At 35.4% G+C, this 14,061-nt stretch overlaps 1 protein-coding gene across 4 annotated transcripts in view; it reads left to right on the forward strand.

Annotated features, from left to right (window-relative positions):
- Nucleotides 1-14,061, forward strand: part of TBC1D22A (TBC1 domain family member 22A) — a 188,155-nt gene that overhangs the window by 32,594 nt on the left and 141,500 nt on the right. For all 4 annotated transcript variants that reach the window (XM_075715631.1, XM_075715635.1, XM_075715642.1 and 1 more), the window contains 3 exons: nt 560-630; nt 5,830-5,958; nt 7,520-7,582. In XM_075715631.1, coding sequence (XP_075571746.1) covers nt 560-630; nt 5,830-5,958; nt 7,520-7,582 — 263 coding nt within the window. The remainder of the gene's footprint in view (nt 1-559; nt 631-5,829; nt 5,959-7,519; nt 7,583-14,061) is intronic.

Raw genomic sequence — 14,061 nt, forward strand, 5'->3', positions numbered from 1 at the left:
GTCTCTACATTTTCCACGATTTTTCTATTTTTTTTTTTTTCACATGATAAAGAGTTTTCATAAAAAATGTGTGAAATCCCACAGATTGGTTTATCTGGGTATGGTATCTGACAAGCAGCTTTCAAGAGAACGGAGTATGACACAAAGAATGAGAATATGGCATGGGATTAAATTCCAGCATTCAGACCTAAAGTATCATTCTGTTTCTGTAACTGCAAATCTAATTTTTAAATAGGATCTGTGTAAGCCTATTATACAATAAGTCTGAATATCTCTTGCATGTTAATATAAGACATGTATACTAAAAAGGAATGCTGAGAAATACTCCAGAAAGTTACCTTATCAACACTCAGTACCTATTATCATAGGTGTCCCTATGTATAGTAATTATCCAGTATTTTATTAATTTGTTAGAAATGCCATGTAATTCTGATTTCATTGGACTTTAGAAGAAGACGTGGTCATTGTTGTAAACAACTTTGTGCTACTTCGAATATATCTGTGTATATTTATTGATAATAGTTTCCTTAGTTCTCATGAAATACTTCTCTTTTAATAGAAGAATTACGGAAATTGAGTTGGTCTGGCATTCCCAAACGGGTTCGTCCAATTGCATGGAAGCTTCTTTCAGTAAGTTGTATTTTTTTTTTTCCTTCTTCCTTTGCATTTAGTAGTAATAATTTTTTCAAGCATTGTAAATAATTTTGCTTGAGTTGTAATCCACCAGTGATACTTGAAAACATTGTCTTGTTGCTGAATTGTAACGAAAGTTTTGTTCTTTTGCTCAATTTCAAGATTAATTTGTCAAACTGAAAGGAGGGGAATGAGTAGTAGTAGTAAATCATGTCAGCAGTACATCTTTATTTTTCAGCCTGGCTTTCTATGAAAGAAAGGCTTATGTGATAACAGTGGCCTCTTTCAACCAGTTTTGATGGAATTGGTGGAGAGTTCAAACACAGGTACATTCTTACAGTTTTCCTGAAAATAGGTACATAGGAGAGGAAATGAAGCCTACTGGTGTCCTACAAAAGTCTTCATTCTGACTTCACATTAAAGTAACTACAAGAAAGGATTAACACTGTGCTGATGAAAAGCTGTGATAGGATCTTACGGATTTTTTTGCCGATTTTTCTGTAGAGGTTTAAGACGAACAAATCTGAACCGCTGTGGTCAGTTACCTTGTGGCATTGGCTCTCCTATTGTCAGACCTGTGAGTCAGTTCAGGCAGACAAGCTAATTAAAAAGCTTAAAAATCACTTTTTTGTAGTGTGAGTTTTTGGCTGGCTGAGCTCTCTGAACTTTGCCTGGTGGTCAGAGGATTTTGCAACGGCAGTAGCTTGGGAGTAAGTTGACTGAAATATGACGGAACAGCACATGGAGGTGTTCCAGCTGGGCATCAGAGACAAGCTTGCGGGAATCTGGGATTCACTGGGTTTGATGTTACAGAACTGGATTTTTTTAATCTCTGTGTTTGCACTATATTTAAGAAGGTTTTTCTGCAAAAATACAATCTGTTCCTCATAGGAGTGTTTTTCATGTCAATCTTTTCAGTTATAATACTTGCAGTGGCAACTGGTTGTGCATTTTAGCTGTTGTTTGTCTGCCTGTGGTTGGGAGAAGAACTTGTGAAGATGTTTGTATTAAAAAGAAGCAAAAATCTCGTGCTGTCTACTCTCCAGAGGCTGTGAAAGACATTTTATCAGCAAATCTTCATGCATTTAAGATCTGTTTAAAATTCTGAGTTATACACACAACAGTTTAACACTATTGAATTTTTCAGAGAGTAGACTTAAATAGCTTTGCTTTTTATAGAATAATTCAGCAGGGAATGCGAAGTATTTACTTCAGATTGAGACTGATTTTCAGTGACTGAAAGAGTCTTTCTTGCTGATGAGTTCTGCTAAATTTGCAGCTTAGTTCCTTCTAATGCTAAATGCATATGCAGCTTCTTAATGGTGGATATTCAAATATCGTTCTGTAACTGAAATTAAACATGCAGTGTACAATTTATTTTAGTTCTGTTTCCAAAGTTGTTGACTGAGATTTTGGTAATGAAAAGAGCGTTTCTTTTTTTTTTTTTTTCCTCTTGAAGTTCAGGATGCTTGTTTTAAAACACTCAAAGTAAAAATTATGGCTAACTCAAAATTGACTTTGAAACAGTAAGCTAAAGCATAAGGATAGGTTAAGTTCTGAATCAGAGTACTGACACTGAGGTTTAGAGAATTGGAATTCTGCAAAAGTTAACTACAGTCACTTTCTTACTTTAAAGTAAGTGCATGGACTTTCCATGAGCTTCAACTTCATTCCGTAAGTTGATTTTAGTTTAATATTCCTGAGATTTCCAGTCTAGAGAAATTCCGAAGTATAGAGTTCCCTTGTTGTGTTTTAAGCACTCCAGTTCAGGATTAATTCCAGTTCAATTGTTATCTTCGGCTGTCTTGCCATACCTCTGCAAAGAAACTGTCTTGAGGTTATTTTGGTTTTACTTTAAGAATTAAATTTTTTTTGAGTAAGAGACTTCTGAAAGTGTGTGTGTGGGTTTTTTGTTTGGTTGTTTTTTTTTTCTGTCACCAAGTAGCATATTTTGAAAGTTCTCAGCTTTTCTTCTGTAATTTTTACCATGATTTCTTATCTACTAAGTGTTCCTCAGTTAATACATTTTGGAAACACAAAGATGAGTCGTTTAGTAATCATTACTTTTCTGTACTGTAAGGCAGCAGCTTGTTTCATCTTCTTTCCAAAGCGGGGAAGAAAAAGTGCTTTGAGTATTTGTGGTCATAAACTCCATGATGCTTTTTTCTAATGATAATTAATTTTTAAGTCACATTAGTTGTTTAAACATGTTACCTACTGCTAATGTACCTCCCAGGTAATAGGGGGTAATGTGATAATCTTTTGTGCTATAAGGTGCACTGGGAGCTATTGGGAAAATAATGGTTTTGCTTTTGTACACTTTTGGTTAAAGATCAGTTGCAAAACCAGAAAAGACCGGAAAAACGACGAAACCAAAGCATAGTTTAGAGCTAAATTAAGGCTGGATGTGTTTGTTTTGGAATTATTCAGAAGTCTTACTTAAAAAGCCCAAACTATGACTTATTTGTGGAACTGAGTACAATTGGTAGTATGTGAGGCAGAAGGTGATTGTCTTGTTTGTAAAATCAGTGTTGAAGTTGGAATTTTCAAAATATCATTTAAAAATTGAACAGTTGAGATATTTATTACATAGAAGGTTAATAATGTTAGCATGTGTTTGATGAATACCGTTTTTCAAAGGGAAAGCATATGAAAATCAATATAATGCTTAGGGGCTGTTGATGTTATGTGTGTCTACTGGTAACAGTATATTAAAAAAAAATATGATTTGTTTTTAAAATATAGCAAAAATGTTAGGTATACTGTACCTAAACAGCAAGCAGAACTATTCAGGCTCACTTCTCTTCTGAATAACAAAACTAAAGATATGGTTGCAAAAGCCTTTGGAGGAAATTAATGAATAAGCGGATTAAACTCTCCACCAATTTATTCCCTGATGATATGTTCAAGCCTTTCCAACTTTTAAAAATAAAACCTAATTTGTAAAGTGAACAGGAAACAAGACATGTCCAATTGAAAGATTACTTCAGTCTTTGAAACAGAATAATGGCAAAAAGGCTTGCTGAGAAAATATTGGTATCCTTTGAACAATCACATTTGATCTCACAAATGAATTCTTTTCTAATGGAACTAAGATATCCTACAGGAAAAAAACAACTATTGAGAATAAACGGGAGGTAGAATTAAATATTTAATTTAATACAAAACTCTGGGACAGGATATTAAATGTCACACTGAGTCTTGAGGCAAAAGTTAAGCTGGTGCAATTTAAAGTACCTCGAACCAGATGCAAGTCAGTACATCTCAAAAGATACAGTTTTGCCAAAGCAAATACCTCGTAAGGTATCTGGAGTGCAATACGGTTTGTACTCATTCTGTTGTCATCTTAAACTAAGAAATTAAAATATACAGGAATAACATTTTAAATGGTTTTAATATAGAGATATTTCCAAAAATCTATTAATGTTTTAGTATGGTGCGTATTTTGTATGTTGACCAAACCAGAAGTTAAAGAAATGGGATATGATGTTGGATTGTTGCAGGAGAGTAATGGAACCTTATTAATGGAATAGTTATTCTTAGAGTATTTAATTTTATTGTATAATTAGCAATTTCAGCATGTTAGGTTTACCCCTTCCATTTTTGCTTGTAGTGTTTAGGACTGAATAAGAAACTTGGTTTTGTAGTTAAATGCACAGCATTTTATTAGTTACTTGCAGTGGCTATGGCTCATTGTATAAGTGTGAATATATTCTGTACTTCTAGTGTAGGATTTTTTGATAAGGATTTTTTTTTTTTTTAAGGAAACTTAAATCTGACATAGATTTGATTTCTCTGTTTTACTAATTACCATTAGTATGGCGATAACTGTTATTGTGGAAGGACAGCTTTTGTAATATTGGCAAGAAATATTTTAATTTGACTTGACTAGTGAATTACATGATTATTAGATTTTTCTTATATTGTCTTGGATGTCCAGATCTCTTTCAAAGCCATCTATCTTTAGAATGATTCTTATACAAAGTATTTTTTAAGGACTGCTGTGTATGTAAAATATGAATTAGCTTTCTTTTTTGCAGTGTACGGGATATTGGTGTTGATTGTTTGAAATGAAGCTGCTTACAAGAAAGCATTAACTATTTCTGAATGCTCATGAAACTTTTTGGTAGCCAGTTATGTGAATAATGGTGTTTCTAATAAGTGTACTTTATATATAAAGTGAACATTTAATAACATTAATCATATTTCCTCTCATAAAATGATGAAATAGTAACCTGAGCTTTTTTTTTAAATCAAAAGTAGACTGAGATTCCATAAATGGGGATTAAACTGGACAAAAGAAGAAAATGAGAATGGATTTTTTGGGGGATTTTTTGCGGGGGAAGATTGGGATTTTCAGATATATACGAATGAGTTCAATGAAGAACCATTTAGCTATATTTTGTACTTAATGCAACAATGTATAACTCTGCATATCTGACACAACCTCCTTAGTGTGTCCATACCTTATGGAAAATAAGATAATATTTATAAATTGCTTTTGGGAAATAACTAAGGAAATGTATAGCTAGTGTTCTTACATCTAGGAGTCCAGTCACTGGTTCTGTTGAGTCTTTTTCTGTGATGAAACTTTTAATAACCTGTTGAGGTGAAATGAAAGCTTGAAACTATTTTTTTTTCTTGGCTGAAACAGTAACATAAAGTAGCTAGAATGTTTTTAAAGCTTTTGAATTAATACTCCATTGTATTAGAGTTTAACCATAATTTAAACATATTTGCTAATGTGTATCATTTCTGCTTGAAGACAACAGAGATAATACGCATTTTGTTTAAAAATTTAATAAAATTGTTTCAATAATAGCCACATAGGAATGCAGAAATTAATGAATTCATATAGCATTACATTTATCTGAACTTATTTATTTGAGGTTTTTCTCTTTGGAAGGCAAACATCATCTTAGAATTCTTGATGAGAAATTACTTTTTAAAGGTGGAAAGACTTGAAACTTTTTTTTTTTTGAAAAAAAGCAGCTGATTTTAGTAAGGTGTTTGTATCTGAACTTCTGTATCAGTTGGAATGATTAGAAAGCTGATTTACTAAAGGATTATTCAGATCCACGTAGGACTGCGTGGCACTACATCAGTTTATTAGCTTTCCTGTCATGTAATCAAATGCCAGCGGTGCTTTCTGTAAGGCAAAGAGTAATATACTTTTCATTTCACTGTTGTTTTCAGGGCTATCTTCCTGCAAATGTGGACCGAAGAGAAAGCACTTTAAAAAGAAAACGCAAAGAGTATTTTGCATTTGTTGAACAATACTATGATTCCAGAAATGATGAAAATCACCAAGATACCTATAGACAGGTAGAACGCCTACTGAAGTGACTTTTACTTACAGGACATCTGCTGAAGAATTTAAAGAGATTGTTTTTTGTTTGCTACTGTTTTTCTCTATTTCTTTAATCTTACTTGATAGACAGCCTCTAATCAATTGTTTTCCTACATTTCAGAAACAAAAATATGAAATATTTTGGTCTAAAATTCAAAATAGTGGATTTCTTTTAATGTCAGCGTTAGTCATGGCATGTGGTGCTGCCACTTGGTGCTGCCATGGTTTTCCGTTTAAAATTAGTAGGGTTTTCAAATCTTTCATCTCCTGCTCAGCCTCTCCTTCAAATGAGTGAGGATGGTACAGGGGAAGTATAACAGTGACTGTTTCTTAGTGGCTTCACACTTCTGCTTAAGAAGCTGAAACTGTGTATGATGTGCAGTAAACATAGGTGCGTTGAACTTTCTTGCCCACCCAGATAAGCAGGTAACTTTTCTTCAAGTTTTGTATTACAATGAATAGTTTGTATTGCTAAGTACAGACTAAGCAATCCTACTTTAGCCTTCCTTAGGGCAGAAGAAGCTGAGATCTTTTTCAGCTTCAAGCCTGATCTTTAGTAGCAAGAAGTATGTATGATAGTGTTAGTTGAACATGACTTCACAGAAGTAGTAGTATGTATTTACTCATAATTACCCTGAGGTAATGAGTATTGCCAATATGACTATAATTTGCAAACAATCAAAATGTGATATAAGGATCCTAAAATGTGAAAACAAAGTATATGTGTTTTTATTTTGCCTCATTGATAGATTAACAATGACTTAAAGATTTGACCGTATGTTTTGAAATACAGTAAATCCATGTTATTCCAAAAATAGTGATTGTCATGCTTTAACCCCAGCCAGCAACTAAACCCCACACAGCTGCTCTGTCACTCCCCCGCAGTGGGATGGGGGAGAGAATCAGAAGAGTAAAAGTGAGAAAGCTCGTGGGTTGAGATAAAGACAGTTTAATAGGTAAAGCAAAAGCTGCATGCACAAGCAAAGCAAAACAAGGAATTCATTCACCACTTCCCATCGGCAGGCAGGGGTTCAGCCGTCTCCAGGAAAGCAGGGCTCCATCACGCCTAATGGTGACTTGGGAAGACAAACGCCATCACTCCAAATGTCCCCCCGCTTCCTTCTTCTTCCCCCACATTTATATGCTGAGCATGATGTCATGTGGTGTGGGATATCCCTTGGGTCAGCTGGGGTCAGCTCTCCCGGCTGTGTCCCCTCCCAGCTTCTTAAGCATCCCCAGCCTGCTCACGGGTGGGGTGGGGTGGGGTGGGAAGCAGAACAGGTGTTGACTCTGTAAGCACTGCTTAGAACTCACTCAAACATCCCTGTATTATCAGCACTGTTTTCATCACAGGTCCAAAACATAGCCCCATACTAGCTACTATAAAGAAAATTAACTATCCCAGCCAAAACCAGCACAGTGATACAATGGAACTATAACTAATACTGTAAAACTGTAGGATTGTTTTAACTGTTGTGTTATTTAAAAAGTGTGCTGTTGGTTCCTTTTACAGTATTCTTCTTTCTGTCTAATTAGATCCATATAGATATCCCACGCATGAGTCCTGAAGTTTTAAGACTTCAGCCCAAAGTAACAGAGGTAAGAATGATATCTAGAGAATTCTTTTAAAAATAATTTTATTAATGAATCTGGTATCACAGCATTGGTTATCAATTAATTTGACAACATGTGCTATTTTGACTTCAGAACTAGCTTTAAAACTCTAATAAATGAAGATATATAAGTATAGGCTAAGAATAACAGTGTAAATATGAGTAGTAAAAGGAAAGCCATCTCATTAATCTGCTGCATGTAATCTGTCAATGTTTTCTTCGGTCTTGTGCCTTTGAGGTTTTTTCCTTTTTTGCTTTTTATATATTTTGTTAATGATGTGTATTTGAAGTAATTGAGAGCATAGTTCCCATGGTTCTCTGTCAAAATCACTCAAAGTCTGAAGTTCTTATCCTACTCTTCCACTTTGGAGATTCTCTTTTTGTGAATTTGTAGCATGGCTGGTTTTTTTTCCTTATTTGATTTTGCTTCTTTGTAAGTTTTGTATGTTGAGTACACTATTTAAATTATTTTACTACTGTAGTAGATATACATTAATTAATGATAAATATGTTAATCAAATTGGTCTATATTGTTGGGTAATTGAATCCCATAGGGACTTTTCTTTGTAAAGTATATAGGTCATAAATAGTGTAGATGGTGTGAATCATCCTCTTGCAATTATTTCTTTTAATCCTTCAATTTTTTCTTCTTTCTAATGGTTCTAGTTAGACCTTCAAATGTACTTCCATGCAGGTTCTGTTAGTATCATTACAGAGCCACACACAACATCTTCTGGTAGTTCATTAGATGATATGAGAAGTTAAATGCAGAACTAGCTTTCATTTGTTTTTCCGCTCTTGCAATTATTTGTTTTATGTAAACGCTTCTCCACACGTGTTGGAGAGATCGGTTTGAAGAAATGGCCTATTATAGTTTTTTTGAAAGAAAATGGTGTAGGAATACTGCTTTCCGTCTGCTTTCTGCACAGTGGTGTTTTACTTGGGCTTTTCTAGGGATGAATCAAAGAGTAAAGTAAGAAAAATAAAGGGACAAGAACAGAAACAATATCAGCAAGAAACAAACTATTATAAATGATATAAAATATAAATTATAAATGATATAAAATCAGCATCAGTGTTGTAGCTAGAAATGAGGCAGTAAATGAAATTGGAGGTGAATATTATTTAATGAAAAAATGGGTACCGAAAGAAGACTGCTCAGATACTTCTAAGAGGGAAAGAAATACTTGAACTGGATCAGCAGTAATCTCTTAAATTACCCTAAAGATGTATTTGCATTCAACATAAAGTGGTGTTTTTTTGGGGGTAGGGTTTTTACTACTTGCATTGCATGATTAAACTGTTCTTAAGGTTTCAGTGAAGATCATCTGTGTCTCAAATGAATATGACTGTGGTGTACAATGATTGTGTTTTTGTAGTTCTTAGTTTGGGCAAACATACCCCCAAATTGTTCTTTCTTTCGCCCTTGTGTTTTAGTGAAGGAAAAATTAGAAGCTTTTGTGTGGTGTAAGAATCTATGTATATTCTTGGTTTTAAAGGAAGATTGCAAAGTTTCTTAATTTATCCAAGGATGACTGCTAGATGGTGTATTTATTTCTAAATTGGCTGAACAGTTGTAAAAAACTTTAAATAGAAATTCCAGGTAAACATCTTCTGTAGACTATATTGAATGTCCTTTCTTGTAATCAAATTGTTTGAATGAAAAGTCAACTAGCTAAATAAAAATGGTATTAAGACAGACAGTCTTTGGAGAATATTTTGAAGTAAAGTGTTATTTAGTAAAATGATGAGATTGTCAGATAAAAATAGAAACCTGTAGGATCTTGGACTAGTTTTGTCTTTTGTTTATTTGATTATGCATGAGACAAGATATATTTATATGACTGCTCTTAAGAGTTGGTTAATACATTTATTTAGGCTAGATACAAACTTGATAATAATTCGTAGGAACACAGCTTTGTATTTACCATGGATATCTGCTTTTTCTATAATACAGTTAGAAATGTTAGAGTAAACTTGTATTGATACATAAAGACTATATGGTCAAGGTTTTCCAATGTTTGAAATGTGTATTTTTGTTAAATATTTAGTGTGTTGGGGAAAGCATCCTATAATAAGACATTAAAAAGAATTAGAGTTACAGGATAGTTATGAGCCCTTTTTGGTTGAATGATTAACTTAGATCTAAAGAGTTTATTTGGGAATTTGGAGAGTATATTAATGTGAAAAATATATTAGTGTGGTATTTTTTACAAGCAGTCACAGTTGAAAAGAGATTTCTTTTTTTAATAGCTGAATTATAATTGGTCTGAAAATAGCCTGGTTTAACGAAAGTGCTGACAGTCAACCTCAGAACTAGTAGATGCTCCCAGAATAAAATGCTTCTCTTATTGCTTGAGAGTAGTTAAAATGAAAAGGATATACTGTGTCTAGGTAATTTCTTGCTAAGTAAAATCCGATATGTCAGTAGAACTGCAGTAGCATATATTATTCAGTAAAGTTTGAGTCTGGGATGCAGTTTCAGTTAATTTTGTGGGATCATTAAACACATGAAATTATTTAGATCTTTTTCCCTTTTAATTGTCTTTTGGCAGATAACAACATTGCTCAGGTATCATATTCATTTAATATGATTTACAGAGATCTCATTTGCAAATATTTTTTTCATAAAATCAGCATTGTTTTTATTTCTAGTTATTTGTTAAACTTTTCCAAAGGTATGTTTTTCTAATGCTCCATTGGATATGTGCGTCTTAAACTATGCCTTCAAATAAACATATTGTAAATCCACACTTCTTAGAAACTGTGGTTGCTCTTGGAAGTAATGTAGAATTACTCCTTAAATTAATTTTAGTGTCTCGTGTACAGCCCCGTATCCCTGCTTGCTGGTCATACTTACGTTTCTTTAGTTTGAATGTTAGTAAATTGAGCCATGTAACAAGCATAATTGAGCCACAAAGTAGGTGGGTAGGTGGATATACTTCTCATTAGTGTGATCGAGGCATTGTACAGCTGCTGCTTTCTTGTTCAAAAAAAAAAAACCCAAACCAACGCCACAACAAGACCCCTCCCACCCCCCAAAAAAATTCCTTGTCCATATCTATCCCATCCATCTTACTCCAACCCCATTTTTCTTCCCTAGTGAGTAGTAAGGAAGTGGATGGAAAAATGATAGAAAGCTTGGAGGAGTGAGATATGACAGCTAATGAACACTAAAAGAAAAAAAGTAAGTGTAAAACAAAGGTGTATTTTAATACTATTCTGTTAGTTGGGAGTGACTAGTCTTGAGGTACAGAAGAATAAGTATGGTGGATAACAGCAGTCAGTGGGATGAGGGAAACCTAGGAAGTATTTGAGCTGTAAAGAAGTGATAGAGATCTGATTTAATTTTTACTGATCAATCAGTATCCTGAACTTTATAGAGTTGCAGGATCTTCATGTGTTAGATGCTTTTAGAGCTCCGCTGATCTCCTGACTGGATGTGTGGGCTTGCATATGTCTTTGCCTTTGCTCTCGGTCTGATCCAAGAGTGCCAAGCCCAACTCGCTTGATGGCATCTTATAAAGACTAGTGCAAATGATGCTGGAAGGATCATAACATCCAACTTCTCCCTTGCTTCTTCCTCTCCCTTTCTGGGTTTTTGGAGCCCTACCCTAGGACAGCCTAATCCCTGATCCTCATGGGGGATCCCCTCCTACTCCCAAGGGCTCCATGCAGACAGGGGCCTTGCGTTGTTCCCCGAGCTGACTCCCTTCTGGGGAGGGGGGAGATGTTGCTGGTCCCAGGTGAGCAACAGTCACTTCCCCTTTCTTAAGGCAAGATGGCAAGAGCTATAAAGAAGAGAAGGGAATTGGAGTATGAGTCAAAGACGGGTTTCAAAAGGTGGCATAGTGTGCAAGACTGTGAATATTATGATTGGTTTTGTACATATTAAGTTTTGATGCTGCAGAGATTTAGAATAATGATACCGCTACTAGGAAGAATGGTACTTAGAAGGTGAAGAGGTGAAGAGATTGTAGGTGACAGAGTGTTGTGTGAAGAGAGGCTTTGGAAGGTACCCAATTTATCGTTGTAAGTCCGGTCGCGTTCAGCACACTGAACTATCACGATTCCGGATTCACAAATAACGCAGGCACCTTTCGGCTTTGGAAGGTACCCAATTTATCGTTATAAGTCCGGTCGCGTTCAGCACACTGAACAATCACGATTACGGATTCACAAATAACGTAGGCACCTTTCGTCTAGTCGTGCTGCATGAACTATCACGGCCACACTTAAAGCGTGTGGTCGCGTTCAATGACCACTATCACGCTAGACCAATAAATCAAAGCAATTTATTAAAGCAACAGACACACAGGTTCTTTGGATTACCGGTGATAAATTCACTGACTGCAAGGCACCTACGATTGCCAAAGGTTAGAATAACACAGATGCATCAAAAGACATAAAGCGACTCTATAGAGGTTTCTAAGTTTCCTGGGGAGGCACTTGGTATAACCAAGTGTTCGATTCTTACCCAAAGGTGTCCCGATGGGGGGGAAGAGAGGCTCAGCCCGTCGACTGATCCCAGAGGTCAGAGTAGTACACGGTGATGTCTTCCCTAACATCCCCTTTCCCTTAGGCCAATTTTATAGTATTTTACACATCAGGTGGAGCTTGAGGGACTCTAGTCATACATACTTTTGTTATGATTGGTGTAAAACTTTCTCGCTTCATTTTAAAGGTACAGGCTCAGAAAAATTCAGAGCGCAGGCTCAGTGAGGGGGGGTCTTACCTTGGAGGCGGGTGGGTTTTGAGATGGGAGTGTGTTCTAGTATTATAATGACATTATAATGAGTAAAAGTTACTAAAGGACAGCATTTTTGTCAACATCATGATAGTTTGCTGACGCAGGGTATCACTTATGCAGCTTATCAGGACCATGGTGCCCCTTCGAGTTCCCTTATCACAGGGCTTGGCCGTGATGTCTCCACACCACTCCACCCCCTGGGCAGCTCCTCTCAGAATCAGCACACCAGGCTCCCCTGGGTTGCGACATCCAAGGTTACAGGCTTAGGAACTTCTGTGGGATAGATTCCTTGCATCCAGCTGCATTCCATCCAGAAAGCTTCTTCAATGCTGTACCTTTCTTGTAATCGTAAATCTACGTCTGGTGTCTAAGTCACCTCCAGCAATCGCTCCACACAGAGCTGAAAAAAATTGCTAGTCAAAAGACCAGAAACATAACATGTATAAACCTCACAATGTCTTCTGACTTCAATTTCCAAATGTTACTATTCCAGGATTTTTGTTGTTCTTGGTGATATCTCAGTCTGTTCCCAAAAGGCTTTTCATTAAAGTTAATGAAGCTGTTTTAATTTCTTATCTGAACATGGAATTCGGTTTCTGTAATAAAATGCTTCATTTTAGCAAAAGGTGTTTTGAGTCTGATATGTGGAAGTAACTCATTATTATATGTCCCTTTAAAAACCGGTTTAAACTGCTTCTTTTTTATGGGAGTTATGTAGAGCTGGGGAGCAGGGAAGGTAATGTTGGAGCAAAGGCTTAAAGGACTGGGAATAAATAAATAGTGGCCATCAAAGAGGAGGAGACAGGAGTTGGAGTCAAGTTTATTTTAAAGACTAATGACTGTAAGGGTAGGTCTAATAAATTTGATTAGTTGATGTGGAGTAGTCTGTGATTTATTATCAATTTCTGCTTTATCTTTAACTGAGTTTGTTGAAATGGATAGTGCATGGCTGTGTATTTCCTATCTAAGCTTGCATTATATGGGAGAAGTAATTTCAAGGAAACAACACAATTTAAAAATAGTTTATAATTTTTCCCCACCTATTTTTTTTTCCCCTACTTAGAGAAACAAAAAGCAAATTCTTAAAAGCTTTCATGATTAAAGCTTTGGGGGTTTTGGAGTTCCTCTGAGGTGGCAAAACCCACAAGAAATTCAAAATCTGCATTTAAGCTAATGGATTCTTCTCTTTATGTATATGGATATAGTTCTTACTGTTATCATGAATGAAAGTTAAATTCAAAGGAGAATAATTGATTGGTAATGACATCTCATGAGATGTAGTGGTTCACAGTAGAAAAGTAATTCCAGTTTCTGTTGCTGGTTTGGAAATCAAGAAGAAAACCTTTTGGGAAAGTGACCTTTTTAATGAGTCCTATTTGAACAGAGTGATGAGTGCTGTATAGAAACTTAAATCAGTTTGCCTTTCAGGTATTCAGTGCTCACTTTTTTCAATTCAGAACAGTAAATGAGACTTTATGAAAATGGGTAGGAAATTGAAAACACTATTTCAGTGTGTATTTGTTGAATTTCTGATTAGATGCATTTGGGGATATTAAATCTGGTGTGCCAATCAGTGAGTGATCCTTCCTGCTCAATAATATTAAACCCAAACAAAAAACACAACACCCCCCCCCATCTTAGTTTTCATACCTGGATTTTAAAAATGCTTTGAAATCCATAGGCATTTCAATTTGCAATGCAAACTATGTATATTA

The sequence above is a fragment of the Pelecanus crispus genome, chromosome 1 (assembly GCF_030463565.1).
Source record: "Pelecanus crispus isolate bPelCri1 chromosome 1, bPelCri1.pri, whole genome shotgun sequence".
Classification (NCBI taxonomy): Eukaryota; Metazoa; Chordata; class Aves; order Pelecaniformes; family Pelecanidae; genus Pelecanus; species Pelecanus crispus.